The 24567-nt window shown below is 38.4% G+C and overlaps 1 protein-coding gene across 1 annotated transcript in view; it reads right to left on the bottom strand.

Moving 5' to 3' along the window:
• Nucleotides 1-23087, bottom strand: part of AUH (AU RNA binding methylglutaconyl-CoA hydratase) — a 189261-nt gene extending 166174 nt beyond the window's left edge. The window contains exons 1-3 of the mRNA XM_005684235.3: nt 22777-23087; nt 2541-2608; nt 2347-2434 (exon numbers count right to left, since the gene is read on the bottom strand). Of these exons, the coding sequence (XP_005684292.3) occupies nt 2347-2434; nt 2541-2608; nt 22777-23038 (418 nt within the window). The 5' untranslated portion in view covers nt 23039-23087. The remainder of the gene's footprint in view (nt 1-2346; nt 2435-2540; nt 2609-22776) is intronic.

Here is a 24567-nt window from a genome sequence, read left to right as displayed (position 1 = left end):
TCAGTGCAACCTCCAGCACATGTGGGGATCACTTTATATATACATATATATATATAAAAACTTTTTTATTTTATATTGGGGTATAGCCAATTAGCAAAGTTGTGGTAGTTTCAGGTGAACAACCAAGGGACTCAGCCATACATATATATGTATCCATTCTCCCCCAAACTGCCGGAATCACTTTAATAATGCTTAATTACCTGTTCCTCTAGTATATTAGAAAAAGGATACAGAAAAAAGAACCAAAGGCAGGAGCCAGAGCTACTGTCGGTGAATACGAGAGTAGTCTGAGACAATTTCAGAGAAATTGCTCACAACCCAATAACCTTTGAAAAAAACAATCAGTGAATTACACAACACACTTTAAAGGCTAATTGGTGGTGGTGGTGGTTTAGTCGGTGAGTCATGTCTGACTCTTGCGACCCCACGGACTGTGACCTGTCAGGCTCCTCTGTCCACGGGATTCTCCAAGCAAGAATCCTGGAGTGAGTTGCCATTTACTTCTCCAAAAGGCTGATTAAATTCAGCAAGTACATGGTGAGTCTCTACTATATGCTGTGATGTGAGAATATATAAGAAGATTTTCAAGGGAGAAAAAGAGAAGTTACTATCTTCAAGAAATTTGAAGCAAGATCACTTCATAAGCTTCAAGTTTCTGGAAATGAACAAGATGCCACTAGAACACAGATGTACAGAGAAGAGAAACCTTTGTGGGGGCAGAAAGGGAAGACGTAAATAAAATGAGTAACTTTAGGGAATGGGGAGCTAAGAGAATGACCAATAAATGAGTACACTATTTGTGAGGATTTTTCTTTTGAATATGACTACTTCAGAATAAAAGTTAACACTCTAATTATGTGAAAGGCTGTATTCTTCAACAAGAATGAATAAATGCTGCTCCTGCTGCTAAGTTGCTTCAGTCGTATCCAACTCTGTGCGACCTCATAGATGGCAGCCCCCCCAGGCTCTGCCATCCCTGGGATTCTCCAGGCAGGAACACTGGAGTGGGTTGCCATTTCCTTCTCCAATACGTGAAAATGAAAAGTAAAAGTGAAGGCGCTCAGTCATGTCTGACTCTCAGCGTTTTGCATATTATGAAAACAATTTTAATAAATGTTAGTCCTTATAAAAACTATGAACAGCTACAATATATTGACTGCTGCACTGTGCGTTATGTACACTGTCACATCAAGCCTCTGACAACACCAGGAGGATAGCATTACTCAAGCTGGACACACGTAGAAGCAGCAGAAACTTGACTGCAAATCGTCCTCACCCAGGCAGTGGATCAGTCAACTCTAATTACCAAACTGAAGCTAAAACTAATCCTTTTATATATGGTACATTATATCAAAAACTATAATATAATTCATTTACACTGAATGTTCTTAAATACCATAAAATTTTACAGCATTTTAAGGTGGAAGCTACAGAGTTAGAAGCTTGAAAAATCTAATAATGACAAACTAAAGAATATCGGCCTAAAGCAAGACACTTCTTAAAAACAATCTGTTTAAAAATACTCCCCCATGTTCCCAGGACTGCTCTGGGAGTACTCCAAATGCTCCAAAGTACTTGAATGAATAAAATACTACATGTTGTTCCCTCAAATCTTTGAATAATCTCAAGTAGATTATCCCATTTATACGTTTACTGGAAGAAATTTTTTTCACCCCTCAACTTCTACCTTCATTTACTTATTAATAAAATACAATAATACTGTATATTATCAGCATTTATTTATCTTAATCATCTACATTTTTGACTAGTTGAAACAGATTCATTCAATCTCATGACTTAGAAATACTTACAAATATGGAAAATGCAAGACAACTTAATCTTTGGCCTTTGGTAACACAGCACAAACAGAAAAAAATAGAAACACTTCACTGCTGTAGACACCAATTTAAAATAACAATTTGTGGACACATATTTGAGTGGGCACTACTACAAACACAAACCTCCGAAGCTTATGTCTACATCTAACGTTTTACACTTGGGTAGTTACTACTAGTCAGTTGAAGTACTTTTTAAGTAACTTATAAACACAGAGCACATTGTTTTGAGTAGGAGACACAATTTTTCCTTGCCAGCTCATCTTTCATAAAGATCATTCAAGTACCACAAACAAATATTCTAATTGCTCAAACTACTTTTTCAACTTCCAAAACAACTTCTCCACATGCTGCAAAGATTTCTTTCTGAGAAAACATTTGTAACAACAGTAGAAAAACAAAGAGGAATTGTTGGTAATGAAATTCAAACCACAGAACACTTTATAATGGAAAATAGGCTACTACTAAGGAAACATTAGACTAGTTTTAAAAATTTAATCTTTTTACATACCAGCACAGAATATCCCAGGGACTTCACTTCTGACTATTATGGTCCGTACTTTCTTATCAGATTTTAAAGCATCCACAGCTTTTGAAAGCTAAACAGAAACAGGGAAGATAAGTAGGAAAAGAGGAAAAATCATTTTCAGGTTGGTGTCAACACTGTACCATAATCTAAACAAATAATTTAATCTTTACACTCACCATTTTTATAAGGTTTTTACTCAATGAATTTTTGGCATAGGCTCTGTTTATTCCAAGCACCACAATTCCTAGTTAAGGGGGAAACAAAAAAGCATTTGAGTTAGTAAGGTATTCAGGGAACAGTTCAGTTCAGTTCAGTCGCTCAGTAGTGTCTGACTCTTTGCAACCCCATGAACCGCAGCACACCAGGCCTCCCTGTCCATCACCAACTCCCAGAGTCCACCCAAACTCATGTTCATTGAGTCAGTGATACCATGCAACCATCTCATCATCTGTCATCCCCTTCTCCTCCTGCCCTCAATCTTTCCCAGCATCAGGGTCTTTTCCAATGAGTTAGCTCTTTACATCAGGTGGCCAAAATAGTGGAGTTTCAGCTTCAGCATCAGTCTTTCCAATTCAGGGTACAGATTCCCATATATGCACAGCTAGTTAACTTGGGACTTTGGAATCTACCACCTCTCTGAGGTTCACTTCAAGAGCTTTATCCTAATTTTCATGTTTACCATCCTTTTCGAGCATATTTTTGAAAAATGTGGTATACATATTTATAAAATCAATCTCATACGTAACATTCACCACTTTTATCCAGCCTTTTAGAGAACTTTGTAACAGCATGTCCCCTTCAATTTCTCTCTTTACGCACCACCAAGGTAATATGCCACATTTTACAATTTTACCCATTTTAAATTTTACATAGCTTAATCAGACTAAAGAGTAGGAAGGCCACATTTACTGATAAAAATTCTAAATTATGGAATACTATTTAAAATATAGTTTTATTATCCTCAGGATACATAGAAGTACACAATAGCTAACAACTTCTTGTCACAGGCAAGCATTATGGGATCAGCTTTTTTTTGCTAGTGTGTGTGTGTGTGTGTGTGTGTGTGTATCAGTCACTCAGTCATGTCCGACTCTATGCAACCCCGCAAATCGTAGCCCATCAGGCTCCACTGTCCATGGAATTCTCCAGGCAAGAATGGGTTCCCATTCCTTTCTCCAGGGTATCTTGCTGACCCAGGGATCAAACCCCCGGGTCTCCTGCATTGCAGGCAGGCTCTTTACCATCTAGTTCTCAATATTTACATCCCAGGTTTCTGTCCTGACCCTGTCCCATGTACTTAACCCGAAGTCTCTTACATTTAGAATTTTCAAGTACATTTGTCCTAAAATTACAGGAATTTCAATAAACTGTTTTACATGGTACCCATCAAATAAGAAAACGAAATGTATGTTAAGTCTAACTACATTCACTGCATTTTCAAGTATTATTACTGGTAAAAGAACTTCTGTCTGACTTGGTATCAATGAGAACTGAATCTTACAATATACTCTGTCACCACACTGTTCCACATCCCAATAGAGGATTATTTTAAGTCAAAAACAAATAAGTAAAGTGGAGCTCATCTGTAAAACTACCACTTTTGCTCAGTATCAAATTTATCTTGGTATATTTACCCCTTTTCAATTCAGGCTGTTTCCTCAGTCTCTTATCATAGACAATAAGTCTGTCTATTTATCCCCTTATACCATCTGGTTTTTGTCTCTATTTACTTTGTAGAATGGTTTCTAGTTTTCTTACTTCTCTTAAATTCTAACTCTTTTATATTTTAATGATCACAGCAGAAAAATTATATACTGACATGTTATTCTGCCATAAACTACTTCTTTTGTTTTCATTACTATATTTAAGGATTTTTTTTAAAAATTACATTTGTCAGCTGCTTACATTATCTATACACTTCATTTCAGGTCAGTAAGGGGACCTCAATAAATACATTATTGAGAATCATTGGTCACATTATTCTGAATATTATAAATCTTTGACAATATATGGGGAAATATCATTATATATCAGATTTCACCCAATCATAGGAACCAAAGTTAAATCAGTTTAATGATCATTTGTCATTTGTTTTCTGAACTGACTGTTCTTACTGTTTGCCTATCTTATTAGAGTTGTCATTTGCATTTCAAATAATAAATTTTTAGATTACAGATATTAATTCATTATTTATAGAACAGATCTTTTCCCTATCATTCACTTTTAAAAATCAACTTGTTTATGGCATTTTTTTGCACCAAAGTTTTAACTCTTTATATATTATTGCCTTTGCAACTTTTGACTTAGTATCTTCCTTAGAAAGAGTTTACAATGAAAACACATGTTCACGCAAACACACCAGAATGATCAGAGCAGCATTATTCAAAATATTCAAAACCTGGAAACAACCCAAATATCCATCAGTTGATGAGCGGATAAACAAAATATAACAAATCCATGTAGTGCAATATTTAGCAAGAAAAAAAAAAAAGCATCGTCAATACATGAGCAACATGGATGAACCTTGAAAACATGCTGAGTGAAAGAGGCCAGTGACAAGTGAGCACATACTGTGTAATTCCATTTATATGAAATGCTGAGAGTAGGCAAATCAGAAGGGACAAAAAAGGTAGATTAGTGATTGCCTAGGGCTGCTGGAGATGGAGAGATCACGCAGTGACAGCTAAAAAGTGTTGTTTCTTTTTAGGGCAATGAAATGTTCAATGCCTGATGGTGGTAATAGATGCACATCTCTATAAATGTACTAGAAGCCACGAAACTGTGTATTTTAAACAGGAGAACTTTAAGGTATATGAATTGTATCGCAATAAAGCTATTCTTTAAAAAATGGCAATATTTACTTCGACCCAGAAATAAAGCCAAATTAGAGGAAAGAACAAGGGCAAAAAAGAAGGAACACATGTGTGGTGGAGCGTGAAAGGGGACCAACCTTTATCCTCCATGGCAAAAAGTCAGTAGACAGATGATACCTAAACGTGAAAATTCCAGAAGTGGAAATATATGTATGTTATTTCAAATGAGACGATATGTGCCCAAAACAATCAGTCAAAGGGTTTTAAATAACTGTTCCTGGAATATGGGAAATGGGGTGGAGGAAAGGACTGTTAGTTCTCAAAACAAACCATATTGAATACTGTTCATATACTAACTCTATAGGTAATTAAGAAAAAGTAAAACTAAACAAATTCAAACAAAACAAAGGATTCTCTACCCCAATGAATAAAACAATCCTCTGATACTGTCTCCTTACATTGACCACTTTCATTTCTGCTGCTCTCAACTCCACAGGAGTCTTATTTTCTCTAATATGCACAAACATTTTTGGCTGGAACCACTTACAAAACAGTCCATTATTTTCCTTCTGATTTTAAAAATCAGACAACTGTACTCTAAATAACTATAAAAATCACTCTATATCAGTTACATTTTCTAATTACATACTGAGAGTATGTGGAAAGTGCAATTTTTTTAGTGCTATTTTACATAAACTTTTTCTGGCAAATTTATGAAATATTAATAGACTTACATGGTTCTCTTCAATATTCTAAGTCAATACTCAATCTTGTTCAAAAATACTAACAGTTATGTTTTCTATTCCAATGTTAATTTTTCACTTCCTTCTGCTGTTTCACTTTAGCTAGGACTTCTAGTCCAATATAATACTAGTAAAAATAATAAGTTCCTTTATTTTGTCAATACGTTTAGTGAAAATGCTTCTGAGCATTTCACCGTTTAGTAAAATGTTTGCTATGCATTTCTAATAGCTTTTTTTCAAATTGGGGAAATTTTTCTATGTTCAAACTTACATTTTAAAAAGGTCACTCAGGCCACAGTGTAGAAAACAGATTAGAAGGAAGCCAAGAATATACTAGACCAATATCCCTTATGAATACAGATGTAAAAAAAATCCTCAACAAAATACTAGCAAGTCAAATTTAGCAGTCATGACCAAGAGGGATTTATCCCAGGAATGGAAGGGTAGTTCAGCACAAAAATTGAGGAAATACACCACACTAACAAAATTAAAGAAAATATTTTAAAACTATATGATCACCTCAACTGATGCAAAAGAAACACTAGACAAAATCCAACATGCTTTAAATGATTTTAAAGAAATTATAACTTAAAAACCTCAACAAACTAGTAACAGAAGGAAATTTCCTTAACCTAATAAAGGACATTTATTAAAAAAAAAAAAAAACACTTACAATTAACATCATATTTAATGTTAAAAGGCTTAAAGTCTTCTCTCTGAGATAAAAAAATTAGATAAGGATGTTCATTTTCATCACTTTATTTATTTAATACCATAATAGAAATTCTAGCCAGGGTAAGTAGGCAAGAAAAAGAAATAAAAGCAATTCAGATAGGGAAAAAAGTGAAAGTGAAAGTTGCTCACTCATGTCCGACTCTTTGTGACCCCGTATACTATACAGTCCACAGAATACTCTAGGCCAGAACACTTGAGTAGGTAACCTTTCCTTCTGACTGAACCCAGGTCTCTGCATTGCAGGTGATTCTTTACCAGCTGACCACAGGAATACCAAGAACACTGAGTAGGTAGCCTATCCCTTCTCAGCAGATCTTCCCAACCAAGGAAATCAAACCAGGGTCTCTTGCACTGCAGGCAGATTCTTTACCAACTGAGCTAATGAGGAATCAAGAATATGAAGCTCCTATTTCCATTCACAAATAATATGGTCTTACACACAGAAAATCCCATAAGTGAACTCAGAAAAGCTGCAGTAATATACTTACAATATACAAAGAATCAAGTTATATTCTATCACAATATCAATGATACACTCCAAACATGAAATATAATGAAACAATTAGTAACAGCATCAAAATATATATATACATAATACTTAGGAATAAACTTAACCAACAAATTTCACTGAAACTACAAAAACTGACAACTAGAAGAGATCAATAATAATGAAATCAGATACAACGAATCATGTGCATGAACTATAATTACAAATAGTGGACATAATACTTACACAACAGAATGATTCACTGACTACAAAACAGCATATAAAGATTAGTAATAAAATCTATGTAAGATAAAACTGATAATCAATCTTAGAAGGAAACAAAGATCAAATCTTCACACTGATTCAGCAAATCACTGGACATTAATATGACAACAAAATGCAGTTCACTAGCAATGACATATACAAAATTACAGATAAACCAGACTTCATCAAACTTACCAAAGAAGTGAAAACACCCACAAACAGAAAATATTTGCAAATGATCAGCATCTGATTGGCTAATATTGACAAATATAAAGAATGGTATACTAGCAACAAAAACAGACTAACTCAGACTGATAAACTAGCCAAAGAGTTGAATAAATACCAAAAGAAAATATTGAAATAATACATTGATATCTAATATTGAAATATGACAATAGACAATGATAAATTTCGAAAATATGCATTTGTATCATTCCTTTTTATTTTCCATATATAAGGGATGTCATATGATACTTCTCTCTCTCTGACTTACTTCACTCGGTGATCAACACCGAGTGGTCAACACTGAAATCAGATTGATCATATTCTTTGCAGCCAAAGATGGAGAAGCTCTATATAGTCAGCAAAAACAAGACCAGGAGCTGACTGGCTCAGATCATGAACTCCTTATTGCCAAATTTAGACTTAAATTGAAGAAACTAGGGAAAACTACTAGACCATTCAGATATGACCTAAATCAAATCCCTTATGATTATACAGTGGAAGCGAGAAAAGGATTTAAGGGACTGGATCTGTTAGACAGAGTGCCTGATGAACTATGGACAAGGTTTGTGACACTGTTCAGGAGACAGGGATCAAGACCATCCCCAAGAAATAGAAATGCAAAAAAGCAAAATGGCTTTCTGAGGAGGCCTTACAAATAGCTGTGAAAAGAAAAGCAGCAAAAAGCAAAGGAGAAAAGGAAAGATATTCCCATCTGAATGCAGAGTTCCAAAGAATAGCAAGGAGAGATAAGAAAGCCTTCCTTAACAATCAATGCAAAGAAATTGAGGAAAACAATAGAACGGGAAAGACTAGAGATCTCTTCAAGAAAATTAGAGAGAGCATGGAACATTTCATGCAAAGATGGGCTCCATAAAGGACAGAAATGGTAGGGACTTAACAGAAGCAGAAGACATTAAGAGGTGGCAAGAATACACAGAAGAACTGTACAAAAAAGATCTTCACGACCCAGATAATCACACTGGTGTGATCACTCACCGAGAGCCAGACATCCTGGAATGTGAAATCAAGTGGGCCTTAGGAAGCATCACTATGAACAAAGCTACCGGAGGTAATGGAATTCCAGTTAAGTTATTTCAAATCCTAAAAGATGATGCTGTAAAAGTGCTGCACTCAATATGCCAGCAAATTTGGAAAACTCAGCAGTGGCCATAGGACTGGAAAAGGTCAGTTTTCATTCCAATCCCAAAGAAAGCCAATGCCAAAGAATGCTCAAACTACTGCACAACTGCTCTCATCTCACATGCTAGTAAAATAATGCTCAAAATTCTCCAAGCCAGGCTTCAGTAATACGTGAACTGTGAACTTCCAGATGTTCAAGCTGGTTTTAGAAAAGGCAGAGGAACCAGAGATCAAATTGTCAACATCTGCTGGATCATCAAAGAAGCAAGAGAGTTCGAGAAAAACACCTATTTCTGCTTTATTGACTACGCCAAAGCCTTTGACTGTGTGGATCACAATAAACTGTGGAAAATTCTGCAAGAGATGGGAAGACCAGACCACCTGACCTGCCTCTTGAGAAATCTGTATGCAGGCCAGGAAGCAACAGTTAGAACTGGACATGGAACAGACTGGTTCCAAATAGGAAAAGGAGTCCATCAAGGCTGTATATTGTCACCCTGCTTATTTAACTTCTATGCAGAGCACATCATGAGAAACGCTGGACTGGAAGAAACACAAGCTGGAATCAAGATTGCCGGGAGAAATATCAATAACCTCAGATATGCAGATGACATCACCCTTAGGGCAGAAAGTGAAGAGGAACTAAACAGCCTCTTGATGAAAGTAAAAGAGGAGAGTGAAAAAGTTGGCTTAAAGCTCAACATTCAGAAAACAAAGATCATGGCATCTGGTCCCATCACTTCATGACAAATAGATGGGGAAAGAGTGGAAACAATGTCAGACTTTATTTGGCGGGGCTCCAAAATCACTGCATATGGTGATTGCAGCCATGAAATTAAAAGATGCTTACTCCTTGGAAGAAAAGTTATGACCAACCTAGATAGCATATTCAAAAGCAGAAACATTACTTTGCCGACTAAGGTCTATCTAGCCAAGGCTATGGTTTTTCCAGTGGTTATGTATAGATGTGCCAGTTGGACTGTGAAGAAGGCTGAGCGCCGAAGAATTGATGCTTTTGAACTGTGGTGTTGGAGAAGACTCTTGAGAGTCCCTTGGACTGCAAGGAGATCCAACCAGTCCATTCTGAAGGAGATCAGCCCTGGGATTCCTTTGGAAGGAATGATGCTAAAGCTGAAACTCCAGTACTTTGGCCACCTCATGCAAAGACGACTCATTGGAAAAGACTTTGATGCTGGGAGGGATTGGGGGCAGGAGAAGAAGGGGATGACCGAGGATGAGATGGCTGGATGGCATCACGGACTCGACGGACGTGAGTCTGAGTGAACTCCGAGAGTTGGTGTTGGACAGGGAGGCCTGGCGTGCTGCGATTCATGGGGTCGCAGAGTCGGACACGACTGAGCGACTGAACTGAACTGAACTGAACTGAACCAGTAAGATGGCTTTAATTTTTTTAAGAAAGAAACAAGTATTGACAAGGATGTGGAGAAATAAGAACTCTCATATACACTCTCATACAGTCTGGCAGTCTCTCCAAACACCAAACATAATGTTACCACGTGACCCAAAAACATACATTCAAACAAATAACTGTTCACAAAAAAGGTCATATCCATTCAAGGAAATAGTATTCAGCCATAAAAACAAATGAAATGCTGATTCATGCTGTATAATAGACGAACTGGGAAAACATTAAGCTGAAAGAACTCAGACATAAATCACATATGGTATGATTCTACTTCTCTGAAGTACCTGGTATAGACAAACTCCATAAAGACAGAAAGGAGATTAGTGGGTTTTGGAAACCTTGGGGAGAATGGGATAAGGAGGAAGTGACTAAGAAGCATGGCTTTGTTTTGAAAGCAATTTGAAAGGATTTAAGACAGTGGTGATGGCTGTAAACATGGAATAACCTAAAAACCCTTGAAAAGTTAAAATGGTTAATTTTCTATTATGTGAATTTCATCTACACAGACCAAAAATAATAATAATAATAATAATTACAGTAGGGGATACTAAACAAGATGCTGCTGCAGAGATCCAGGTGAGAGATCACACAGGCTGTGGAGCAAAGATGGAAAGCAGACTGCTTCTAAAGATATACTGAAGGTAGAACCAACATAAATATTATCAATAACATTACAAACTGTTTATATTCAATCTCTAGATAAAGCACCAGGTCAATCTCTAGATAAAGCACTGGATAAGAGAACAAGATGCAACTATCAAAAGCTCTGATGATATAAACTAAGGTTACAAATCACAGAAATTGTACAGTTAGAAGATTAAAGATGTAGACCAGCAAACAGTTTCTGACCGTACACCAAAAAAAGTTCAGATACTGTCTATATACATAATTATGTAGGTAACACAAATCAGAAGTGAATAAAATTATCATTCACAACAAGGACTCAAAATATTAACTCTTTACTTTTGATAAAAGAGTTTGAAAGTAAAGAGGCAGCACCCTCCCATGGTGCTTTTTTTGTTGTTGTTGTTAAACCAATGAGCACATATTGCTACTTTAGAATTTTGTAAACCTCAATAATTTAACTATTTTTAATAACAAATCACATGTAATATTCAAAGTACTGAAAACTAGAGAACAGAATACTTTTGATAAACCATATATAATTCAGGCTCCTTAAAATACTATAAAAGTAGTGAAAACTTTAACACTAAAAATATAATGAACTAACCCAGAATCTCTCACTTGAATACAAAGAGAATATGCAGCAATTTTTATAATATCCAAATTTTAGAAACATTAGAAAATCATTAACAAATGATGATTATAAACCTAAAAAATGCAAGTCAAATAAAAAACTACTGCAAACAAAAGCATATTTATTTGAAACACATGAAATTAATACATACAGAAACAATAGCCTTTGTATAAAGAGAAATAGAGAAACAGCGGGAGAAAGGAAACCACTTAGAAGATACATTGAAACAAATTATTTCATTTTTATGAACCAGACAGGAGGCAAGGTGACCTGGGAAACACATAACATAAATGTGCAAGCCCTATGGATAGGCACTTTTTAAACTGAAGAAGAATTAAGCAAATGGAAACATGTTTTTATATTGAAAAAAACATTATGCAAATATACTAATTTTAAATTTAACACAATGCCAATAAAAATACTAATAAGCCTTTTCCTGAAATTATACATGGACATTCCAAAACTCTTGTAGAAAAATAACCATGCAGGAAAAGGAATGAAAACAAAGGAAAAAAACAAAAAGAGTAAAGATGAAGGAGTGAGCACCTGGCCCTCCCGAAACACAACACAGCTTTAATCATAAAATAATGGATAACACATCTACAGAGATCATAGAACAGAACAGAAAGACAGTATGGAAATTCAGCTTGTGATAAAAATACCCTTCAAAACAGTGGAGTAAAGATGATTAAGCAGTGTTGGGACAACTGTATACCAACTTGGGAAAAGATAAAGCATCTGTATCTCACTGCCATGATAATTCCTTTATTTTTATCTTGGTGGTTTCAAAAAATGGTGATTTTCTATCATTGCTACCATTTTTCGATAAAAATAGGTTCTTCCCTACCACACTATTTCGTGTAATCTCTATGGTTTCATCGATTCTTTATTCAAGGTGCTATATAATCTATTGCATACTGTTCCATTAATCCATTAACGTTCAAATTACCCAGATATGTATGCTCAGTGAGAGCCCTGTAAGGCTGTGCCCTGCCATGATCCTTTTACTATTTGAACACTTCCTTGCTTCCTAGCCCACAAAGATATTCCAGACTCACCTTTCACTTTCCCTGCTCCAGACCTGAAATCAGACATTTCTCCAAAGAGTCCTGGCTTCTTTCAATGGGGGAATAGTCTTTAGAAACCAAAATCTGGATATCAGATATGTTTATGGCTATCATGATATCATTTCATTTAGACAATTTTAGTGGTCAGAAAAAGAAATAAATGTAAATATGTATACATACAATATACTTATGGTTTTTATAAGTTTGTCCTGGTAAGTGAAAGTGAAAGTGAAGTCACTCAGTAGTGTCCGACTCTCTGCAACCCCGTGGACTGTAGCCTACCAGGCTTCTCCGTCCATGGGATTCTCCAGGCAAGAATACTGGAGTGGGTTACCATTTTCTTCCCCAGGGGAATCTTCCCGATCCAGGGATCGAACCCAGGTCTCCCGCATTGGAGGCAGATGCTTTAACCTCATACATACAATACACTTATGATTTTTATAAGTTTGTCCTGGTAACTCTAATTCAAACCCAATGCAACAAGTTTCTTCCTCACTTCCCCCCATCCCATATTTGTACCTTCTCTCTCCTTCTCTTTTCACCATAATGAAAAGTCTACTTCCCAAGACCAACAGGTTTTCATTTGCTCTATTCTACAATAAAAGGAAAACGAATTCAGAACTATTAAGCCCAACCACTGCTAACAACAGACTATTAAATAAATGTCAATGTTCTTTCTGACTTACAACTGACTGATAACAACTTATTCCAAACAATAATGCAATAATGTATGTGGTGATTGTAGCTTACAGAAAAGTGTAAAGAATGACAGCAATGGTATGGAAGGAAAGAAACGGGAATATGCATTTATACCTTTACCAGTATGAAGTCATATAGTGTTATTAAAAGTAGATGTAGATTAGTTGTAAATATGTACTGCAAATAACATGGCAACCAATAAAATCTCTAAAAAAGGGTAACTGATAAGCTAAAAGAGGGAAGAAAATTGGCAGAAAATTAGTGAAAGTCAAAAAATGAAAGAAAAAAACAAGGGCAATGAATAGAAAAGTTATAAATACATAATAATCCCAACTATTTCAATAATAAATTTAAGTATGCATGGTCTAAAATACACTAACTAAAAGACAGATACTGTCAGAGTGGTTTAAAACAATACCCAACCATATGACATATACAAGAAATCCACTTTAAATATAAAGACACACACTGATTTAAAAAATCAAAAGATGAAGAAAGATAATCAGTGCTAACACTAAAAAAGGGCCTCCCAGGTGGCTCAGTGGTAAAGAAATCACCTGCCAATGCAGGAGTCTTGAGTTCAATCCCAGGAAGATCAGCAGAAGGAAACAGCAATGCAATTAAGTATCCTTACCTGGAAAAATCCCACAGACAGAGGAGCCTGGGGGGCTACAGTCCATGGGGTCACAAAAGTCAGATACAACTTAGCAACTAAACAACAACAGCACTAATAAAACCTGGAGTGGTAATATTAATTTCAGAGAAAGCAGACTCAGAACAAAGAATAGTCTGAGTAAGAAAAGGGGGTAATGTTGGAGGGGTCACTTCTCCAACATAATAACCCAAGTGTATTCACCAAACAATAGAGCTTAAATTTGCATGATTTAAAAACTGACAGAATCACAAGGAGAAATAAACAACTTCATCATTACAGCTGCAAATTTCAACTCGCCTCTATCACTAATAGATCCAGCAGGCAGAAAATCAGTTAACGGTATAGCTGAACTGAATACCAACCAAAAAATTAACTAAATCCAATTGAATACTATATCTAACTGAATATAGAATACGGCATCCAATAACAGCAGACTACTCAATCTTCCCAAGGTCGTATGGATATTCACCATGACAGACCATACTTTGGGCAAAAAACACACCATTACAAATTTAAAATAGAAATCATACTGAAGTACACTCCTAGATAACAATGGAAATAAACTCCAGGAATCAGTAACAGAAAGACAGCTGGAAAACTTCAAAATACTTGGAGATTAAATAAGGTACTTCTAAGTAAAATATAAATAAAAGAAGAAATCTAGAGAGAAATTTAAAATATTTCTAACTAAATGAAACTGAAAATACAACTTACCAAAATATGTGTGTGTCCCCCCAACCCCTTAGGAAGCATCACTATGAACAAAGCTACTGGAGGTGATGAAATTCCAGTTGAGCTATTTCAAATCCTAAAAGATGATGCTGTGAAAATGCTGCACTCAATATGCCAGCAAATTTGAAAATTTCAGCAGTGGCCACGGGTCTGGAAAAGGTCAGTTTTCATTCCAATCCCAAAGAAAGGCAATGCCAAACAATGCTCAAACTACCACACAATGCACTCATCTCACACGCTAGTAAAGTAATGCTCAAAATTCCCAAAGCCAGGCTTCAGCAATACGTGAACCGTGAACTTCCAGATGTTCAAGCTGGTTTTAGAAAAGGCAGAGGAATCAGAGATCAAATTGCCAACATCCGCTAGATCATGGAAAAAGCAAGAGAGTTCCAGAAAAACACCTATTTCTGCTTTATTGACTATGCCAAAGCCTTTGACTGTGTGGATCACAATAAACTGGAAAATTCTGAAAGAGATGGGAATACCAGACCACCTGACCTGCCTCTTGAGAAACCTATATGCAGGTCAGGAAGCAACAGTTAGAACTGGACATGGTTCCAAATCGGGAAAGGAGCAAGTCATGGCTGTATATTGTCACCCTGCTTATTTAACGTATATGCAGAGTACATCATGAGAAATGCTGGACTAGAGGAAGCGCAAGCTGGAATCAAGATGGCCGGGAGAAATATCAGTAACCTCAGATATGCAGATGATACCACATTTATGGCAAAGTGAAGAAGAACTAAACAGCCTCTTGATGAAAGTCAAAGAGGAGAGTGAAAAAGTTGGCTTAAAGCTCAACATTCAGAAAACTAAGATCATGGCATCCGGTCCCATCACTTAATAGCAAATAGACGGGGAAACAGTGGCTGACTTTAATTTGGGGGGGGCTCCAAAATCACTGCAGATGGTGACTGCAGCCATGAAATTAAAAAACGCTTACTCCTTGGAAAGAAAGTTATGACCAACCTAGACAGCATATTAAAAAGCAGAGACATTACTTTGCCAACAAAGGTCTGTCTAGTCAAGGCAATGGTTTTTCCAGTGGCCGTGTATGGATGTGAGAGTTGGGCTATGAAGAAAGCTGAGGGCCTAAGAATTGATGATTTTGAACTGTGGTGTTGGAGAAGACTCTTGAGAGTCCCTTGGACTGCAAGGAGATCCAACCAGTCCATCCTAAAGGAGATCAGTCCTGGGTGTTCATTGGAAGGACTGATGCTGAAGCTGAAATTCCAATACTTTGGCCACCTGACACGAAGAGCTGACTCATTTGAAAAGACCCTGATGCTGGGAAAGACTGAGGGTAGGAGAAAGGGACAACAGATGATGAGATGGTTGGATGGCATCACTGACTCAATGGACATGAGTCTGGGTGAACTCTGGGAGTTGGTGATGGACAGGGAGGCCTGGCGTGCTGTGGTTCATGGGATCACAAAGAGTAGGACACGACTGAGCGACTGAACTCAAAATATGTATGACACAGCAAAAGCAATGCTTAGAGGAAAACTGATAACACTGATGCACTTATTAAGAAATGGAAATCTACACTTCCACCTTAAGAAACTAGAAAACAAACAACAAATTAAATCTAACATAAGTTTGGGAAAAAATTAAAAATCAGAAGAAATCAATGACATAAAAACAGAAAATCAGTAGAAAAGAAATCAGTCAAATCAAAACTTAGTTCTTTAAAAAGATCAATAAACTGATAAACCTCTAGCCAGGCTCTCCATGGGAGAGAGAGAAAGAAAGAAAGAAAACAAACTACTAATTTCAGAAATCTTTTGAAAGAAAATACAAACTACTAACATAAGAAATTCATCACTACTGAATCTCTTTGATGCAAGCATAATAAAGAAGCATTATGAACAACTGTATGCCAACAAATTTGCTAAGTTATATGAAATAAACCCACTTCCTGAAAGGCACAATCTACCAGGACAAGAAAGAGATAAGTCAAATAGGCCTACATCTATTAAAGAAATGTAATTAACAATTAATAAGCTTCCAAAACAGAAAACTTCAGGTGCAGATGGTTTCACTTGTAATTCTACCAAAACATTCAAAGGAAAAAATGATATAATTTCTCTTCCAGATACAATGACATACAATGATATACAATCTCTTCCAGAAAATAAAAGCTGAAGGGGCACTTCCTTGCTCATTCTATGAAGCAAGCATTTTCCTTATACCAAATCCAGACAAAGATATACCAAGAATGGAAAACTAAAGACCACTATCTTTCATGAACATAAAAGCAAAAATCCTCAATAAACTGTTATCAAATTAAATGCAGCAATGTATAAAAATAATTACACCCCAAAATCAAGCGGGATTTATTCCAGGTGTGTGTTCAATATCTGAATATCAATTAACATAATCAATCATATAATAGGCTTAACAAGAAAAGTCATACAATCATGTCAATAGATGCAGAAAAAGAACTGGACAAAATTCAACCAGATAAGGGCTTCCCTCATATTTCAGTTGGTAAAGAATCCGCCTGTAATTCAGGAGACCCTGGTTCGATCCCTGGGTCAGGAAGATCTGCTGGTGAAGGGATAGGCTACCTACGCCAGTATGCTTGGGCTTCCCTTGTGACTCAGCTGGTAAAGAATCCGCCTGCAATGCGGGAGACCTGGGTTCGATCCCTGGGTTGGGAAGATCCCCTGGAGAAGGGAAAAGCTACCCACTCCAGTATTCTCGCCTGGAAAATTTCATGGACTGTACAGTCCATGGGGTCACAAAGAGTCAGACATGACTGAGCAACTTTCACTTACTTTCACCCAGATAAAAACACTTAAGTATGAATAGCCAGAGGTTCCTTCAACCTGATAAAGGACATCTACCAAAAACCCACAGCTAATATCATACTTGGTAGAAGAATGAATGCTTTCACCACATATCAGGAAAAAGACTCGATGTCTATTCTTGATACTTTTATTCTACACTGTAATGGAGGCTCAAGGAAGGAGATTACACAGAGAAAGAAATAACAGGCATTCACATTGGAAGAGAATAAGTAAAATTTCTTCTATGTGCAGATGACATGGATCTTGTATATATACATAAATTTTAAGAAACCAATTAAAAATTATGAGAATAAGCAAGTCCAGCAGAGTTGCATGACATAAGGTCAACATACAAAAACAATTGTATTACTGTAGAACAGCAATGAGCAATCTGAAAACTAAGAAAAACAATTCCATTTACAGTAACATCCAAAAAGAATGAAATAGTTAGAAATAAACTTAACAAAAATCGTGCAAGACTTATACACTGAAAAAATACATAACACTGCTGAGTGAAGATATTCCATGTTCATAGAATGATAAATTTAACACTGTTATAAATGCAATATTCCCCAATCGATCTACTTATGCAATGCAATGCCTATCAAAATCTCAGTTGACTTGACTTTCTTGAAAAAAACTGAGAATTCTCTAGAGATTTTTTGATATTCAACAACAAAAATAAATAAATAAATAAACTGTTGATCGGTTGTTGGTTTAGTGGCTAAGTTATGTCCAGCAAGTCCACGGACTGTAGCCTGCCAGACTCCTCTGTCCATGAAAATTGTACTACACCATAATTAAAAACCTAAGTTCTTCAAAATTAACAAGAATGAAAAGACAACCCAGAGAACATGAGAAAATATATTCAAGTTACATATCTGAATAGGGACTTGTATCCAGAATATATAAAGAACACTTACAATTCAACAACAAAAGAACAACCCCATTAAAAAGGATTTCAGAAGACATTTCTCTAAATAAGATATACACATGGACAATAAGCACATGAAAAGATACTCATACTCAACATCTTTAACAATTAGGGAAGTCCAAATCAAAGCCACACTAAGATATCACTTCAAACCACACACAGTGGCTATAATCAAAACCCAAAATACTGGTCATGATATGAAGAAATTAGAACCCTTACACTTTGCTGGTGGGAATGGAAAATGCTGCAGGCACTTTGGGAAACTGGCAGTCCCTCAAAATGTTAATCATAAAATTACAATCACCATAGGATCCAGCAATTGCACTCCCAAGTGGAAATAAAAAAGGGTATCCATAAAAATTTATACCGAATGTTCTAAGCAGCACTGTTCACAAGATCCAAAAAGGGGAAATGATCCAAATGTACATCAATAACGAACAGACAAAAAAAAATCCAAACAACGGAATACTATTCAGTCCTAAAAAGAAATGAAGCACTGATACATGCCACAACATAAGAGAATCTTGAAAGCATATTGCCAAGTGAAAAAGCCATAAATAACCACATATGATTTCTTTATGTGAAATGTCCAAAGCAGAACAATCTATTGGTTGGAGGGAGTTTCAAGAGAGAGGGGACATACATATACCTATGGCTGATTCATGATGATACATGGCAGAAACCAACACAATATTGTAAAGCAATCATCCTCCAATTAAAAATAAATAATTTTTTAAACCAAAATAAAATATGTTGTTGAAAAAAAATCTTTTTGAGACAGAAAGTAGATGACAAATGGGTCTTAGTTTGGAGGGAGAGGGAATACTGAAAATGGGGAATCACTGTTAAAGAAAACACGGTTTCTTTCTAGAGTGATAAAAATGTTCTAAAACTGGATCGTGGTGATGGTTGCATAACTCTATAAGTATGCTAAATACAACTGTACGTTTGTAATTTTATAATGGGAATTATCTCAATAAAATTTTTAAAATATACATGTCTATTTAAATCGAGAACTTTACTGAGAATTCACACACCATAAAATATATGAAAATACATTTTTTGAAACATGAGAAAAACATGAAAGGAATCAACCTTTTAAAGCAGCAGGAAGACAAGCTAGCTGAACTCTGCAACAATCCACTTGAGAGGTGATACAGGCTTGGACAAGAATAGTGCTGGTGAAGAACATGGAGAAAAGTGGAAGGATTACAAAGACACTCCAGAAGATGTGAATGCATGAGGAAGGAGCAAGTATTAAGAATAAGTTGCATTATGCATTTATTTGTTCTCTTTCTGCCAGAAGCTGGTGCAAAGTTCAGAAAAAACTATTTTTAAAATGGGTCACAATTACAAGTAGAAGTCTATTGGACTGGGAGAAGGTTGGTAGGGACAGGAGACAGGTCATTCCAGAAGGTGTGTGCAGAGCACTGACACAGGAGCAGGAAAAGGTAAGGCTTAGGTGCAGCAGAAAGGAGATGAATGATCCGTAAATATCTGCAGTTGTGAGAGCTTGCAGACATTAGAGACCACTAGAGGTTTCTAACTGAACAGAGATGCAATTCTTGCTTGGCCCTGAAAAAATAACTCCAGCACCAAGGCAAAGAATAAACTGGGAAGGAGAATGACTGGAGACCTATAAAAGAGGCCACTGTAGAAAACCAGGAGAGACCTTTGTAAACCATAACCAGTACCACTGCTCTAAACGCTGAGGAGGCTGGACAACAATGCAAGAAATAACGACTAAAGAAAGTTGGTGTCTAATTGAGCTTCCACAACAAATTACAAATATGGAACTCAGAAAACCTATGAGAGCTGATATATTCTGCACTTATCTACCTTCCGCAGCCTAACAAGGCCTACAGGGCAGAGAGCACTTTGGGGCTCCTCTGACCCAGCAGAGTCATCATATTGCCTACAGACTACTGAGAGGACAAAATTTTGGACTCGCCGCTAATGAGAAGCAAAGACACCACACAGACGCCTTCACTTCCATCAGCCTTGCCATGCTGTTTTTCTTTGCACTGCTTATTGCTGGTTTGACAGCAGAGCTGCTGCTGCTGCTAAGTCGCTTCAGTCGTGTCCGACTCTGTGCGACCCATAGACGGCAGCCCACCAGGCCCCTCCGTCCCTGGGATTCTCCAGGCAAGAACACTGGAGTGGACTGCCATGTCCTTCTAAAATGCATGAAAGTGAAGAGTGAAAGTGAAGTCGCTCAGTCGTGTCCGACTCTTAGCGACCCCATGGTCTATAGTCTATCAGGCTCCTCCGTCCATGGTATTTTCCAGGCAAGAGTACTGGAGTGGGTCGCCATTGAGCAAAGCCTATATAATGTTAGACAAAACTAAGTTGTCACCTGGCAAATCCTGAAAGGAAGCAGGTCAATTTTCTTAAAAAACTGTATTTACTAGTAGTTGATTTTTACATTTCAAGTGACTGAAAACATTTGAATTTATACTCTGACTTCTTTCCCTTGATCCAGTTGAAACCTAACTGAAGGACTTTTCAGAAATTTTATGAAAATATATTTTCAGTGTGCATTATTTGCTGCTGCTGCTGCTAAATCGCTTCAGTCGCATCAGACTCTTAGCGACCCCATGGACTGCAGAGCCCTACCAGGCTCCTCCGTCCATGGGATTTTCCAGGCAAGAGTACTAGAGTGGGTTGCCATTGCCTTCTCCGGTGCATTATTTAGGTTAAAAAAATACAGAATATGGTGCATATTACTAGCTGTACCTGCAATGTTTTTGTATCTAATGTACTGTTGGTACACCTAATGTAACTGAAATCCTGACAAGACTAAGCTTACCCAAAAGATGGGAGGATTAACAGCTCTAGTCACTCCAGTACTAATCTACTTTCCAGTTGAATTTCTCAGTATTCTGCCCGTCATGCCATACTACAACCACATTTGCCCTATGTCATTTCTCCAGAACACCATACATGTTCATATGCCATGGCTTTAGCCATGCTCTTCTGTCAGGAATAATAAATAAATGAAATAACTCATCATATACTTCAGAGCACCCACTGAGAGCTAGATTGATACTTAGTGGGCAATTAATATCACACTCCCATCTAATCTCCATAGCAGCCATACAAAGTCAGTATTACTTTTTCTATATTACACACAAGAAAATAGAAGCACAGAGCAGTCTGCCTCAGTAATGTCAAATTCCATTCCAAGGAATGCCTTGGACGGAATATGCATCTGGCAAAATCCTAACTTGACCCTCAGAACCTCCCCTCTGGAATCTTCCAATCTCACCGAATATAGTTGATCATATGCCTCTTGCGGGTATTAAAACCTTCTGCTCTCATCAAGCCTTTAAAGTTAGCATAATCTTTCAATCACCAGCATCTCTCTTGATATATTAGGAGCTTACAGATATCAAACATGACTTAACTGGTTTTGCACTTCTGTTTAACAGATTATCGGTGCTCAATAACTACATGTCAAAATTCGAAGACTACCCTTCTGGCACGCTGCTATTTCCACCTTTCATGATCCATTTAGCGTCTCCCAACAAGGCAAGTGAAAGGAGCTGGGCTTTAACAGCATTCCTACCGACTGGCACACACCCTGGATCATAACCCTTCCTCCCACTGTATTATTTTGCTAAAGCATCTGTCTCCTCCCACTAAAGGAGCTCAAGGGCAACATCAATATCATCCCCAATTGTGTCCCCCACCCCCCAGGCTTAGCAAAGGAACTGGAAAACCAAGAAAATACTCAAAATTGTCTAACTGAAATGAAAATAGTCCACAAAACTATCTTTCTAAGATAAAATGAACAAAAGGAAATTTTTTTTCAGATCAACAGCTTTAAACTGACGAATACTCAGAATAATAAAGTGCACTTTCACTGCAGCTTCTAAAACTCTCCCCTTCACAGCTGAGTTAACCGAAAGCAATTACAGAGCAAGAACGAAATCTGGAAGCAAATATCATTCAACCGGTTTATTAATCTTGGCTCATCTAGAGATGAAAGCGTAAGCTGCATTTCTGTCTTTGGCGCCAAGGGCTACTTTTGCAGGTAAGCTGCTCCGTAGTACATCTTTAGGCATGTGCTTAGTTGCTCAGTCGTGTCCGATTCTTTTTCACCCCAAGGACTGTAGCCCGCCAGGCTCCTCTGTCCATGGATTTCCCCAGGCAAGAATACTGGAGTGGGTTGCCATGCCCTCCTCCGGGGGATCTTCCCAACTCAGGGATCGAACCCACAGACAGAACCAGGTCTCCCGCATTGCAGGCAGATTCTTTACCGTCTGAGCCACCAGGGAAGCCCTCTTTAGGCATGGAAAGCACTAAATAGCTGCAAAGCGTGAGTGGGGGAAGGGAGGACACCCCTCCTCGAGCTTCTCCGTAGACACTGACGTCAGCCCAAACACGCGACCTTGAGACCCTTTCCTAGGACCCACGGTCACCCGGGTCACACCCCTCACCTCGGTTCTCCTCCTCCAGGTACCGCACCCGCAGCTCGTCCTCAGTCTTCACCTCTGCGCTGTAGCCCCTCTGCCAGGCCGCTCCCCCGGCCGCGGGCGTCCAGCCCCGGGCGCATATCGTCGAGTCGACCCGCGGGCACGTCCAGGAGCCGGGCAGCCTCCACCTGGGGCCTAGCCGCGCACAGCAAGCGGCCACCAAGCGGGCACGGCTGGCCTGCAGAGTGCCCAAAGCCCCAGGTGCCGCGGAAGCCGCCACCGCCATGTTGTCTGTTTACGGCGTGGGCCCGCAGTTGCTGCCCCGCCCCCGTCGCGCGCTAGCCAGCCCCGCGCACGCCGCAGGGCACGCCCAGGCCCCGCCCCCCCGCTCGCCCCGCCCAGCCACGCCTCCGGGGTCTCCTCCTGACAGGCTCAGACCGGGAATCCTCGCCCCGCCCAGCACCGATGACGAACTTGCCAAACGCTCAGGTCTCCCTTGTCTGACACGAGGTGTCCTAGCTTGTGCACTCGAGGCAGCGGGAAAGTAATTCTCCAAGGCTGTGGAATATTTTTAGGGAAACAAGAATTCCTGGGAGAGAGCCCCTCCCTGCACTCTCTGGGGTCCTGAGTTAGCTGCGAAGGTAAACCGAAACGTTTGGTCTCAGGTTTGGCTGACAAGGTAGCGGCACTGCTTGAGACTCCAGTTTTCTCATGTATGTTAAGAGTCTTGTTATTGTTGTTTAATCGCTAAGTCATGTCCAACTCTCTGCGACCCCATGGTCTGTAGCCCACAGGCTCCTCTGTCTATGGGATTTCCCAGGCAAGAGTACTGCAGTGGGTTGCCATTCCCTTCTCCAGGAAATCTTCCCCATCCAAGGGTCAAACCTGCGTCTCCTGCATTTGTAGGCAAGTTCTTTACCACTGAGCCTCCAGGAAAGCCCCGTAAGAGTCGTGGGTTATCAGTTAAACGTGCCTGTAAACATAGGTGATTAGTACCATAGGGAGTTCAGGAAGGGCATGAAGTTCAGTTCAGTTCAGTTCAGTCGCTCAGTCGTGTCCGACTCTTTGCCACCACAGGAACTGCTGTACACCAGGCCTCCCTGTCCATCACCAACTCCCGGAGTTCACTCAAACTCATGTCCATTGGGTTGGTGATGCCATCCAACCATCTCATCGTCGTCGTCCCCTTCTCCTCCTGCCCTCAATATTTCCCACCATCAGGGTCTTTTCAGATGAGTCTGCTCTCCGCATCAGGTGGCCAAAGTATTGGAGTTTCAGCTTCAACATCAGTCCTTCCAATGAACACTCAGGACTGATCTCTTTAAGGATGGACTGGTTGGATCTCCTTGCAGTTCAAGGGACTCTCAAGAGTCTTCTCCAACACGCAGTTCAGAAGCATCAATTCTTCTGCACTCAGCTTTCTTTATAGTTCAACTCTAACATCCATACATGACTACTGGAAAAACCATAGCCTTGACTAGATGGACCTTTGTTGGCAAAGTAATGTCTCTACTTTTTAATATGCTGTGTAGGTTGGTTTGGTCATAACTTACCTTCCAAGGAGTAAGTGTCTTTTAATTTCATGGCTGCAGTCACCATCTGCAGTGATTTTGGAGCCCAGAAAAATAAAGTTAGCCCCTGTTTCCACTGTTTCCCCATCTATTTGCCATGAAGTGATGGGACTGGATGCCATGATCTTAGTTTTCTGAATGCTGAGCTTTAAGCCAACTTTTTCACTCTCTTCTTTCACTTTCATCAAGAGGCTCTTTAGTTCAACAGCCAATAAAAACAAGGGTTCTCAGCCCACTAACTCAG

Source organism: Capra hircus, chromosome 8 (genome assembly GCF_001704415.2).
Source record: "Capra hircus breed San Clemente chromosome 8, ASM170441v1, whole genome shotgun sequence".
Classification (NCBI taxonomy): domain Eukaryota; kingdom Metazoa; phylum Chordata; class Mammalia; order Artiodactyla; family Bovidae; genus Capra; species Capra hircus.
Note: the sequence above shows the minus strand (reverse complement) of the source record. Positions and strands in the feature narration are given on the sequence as shown.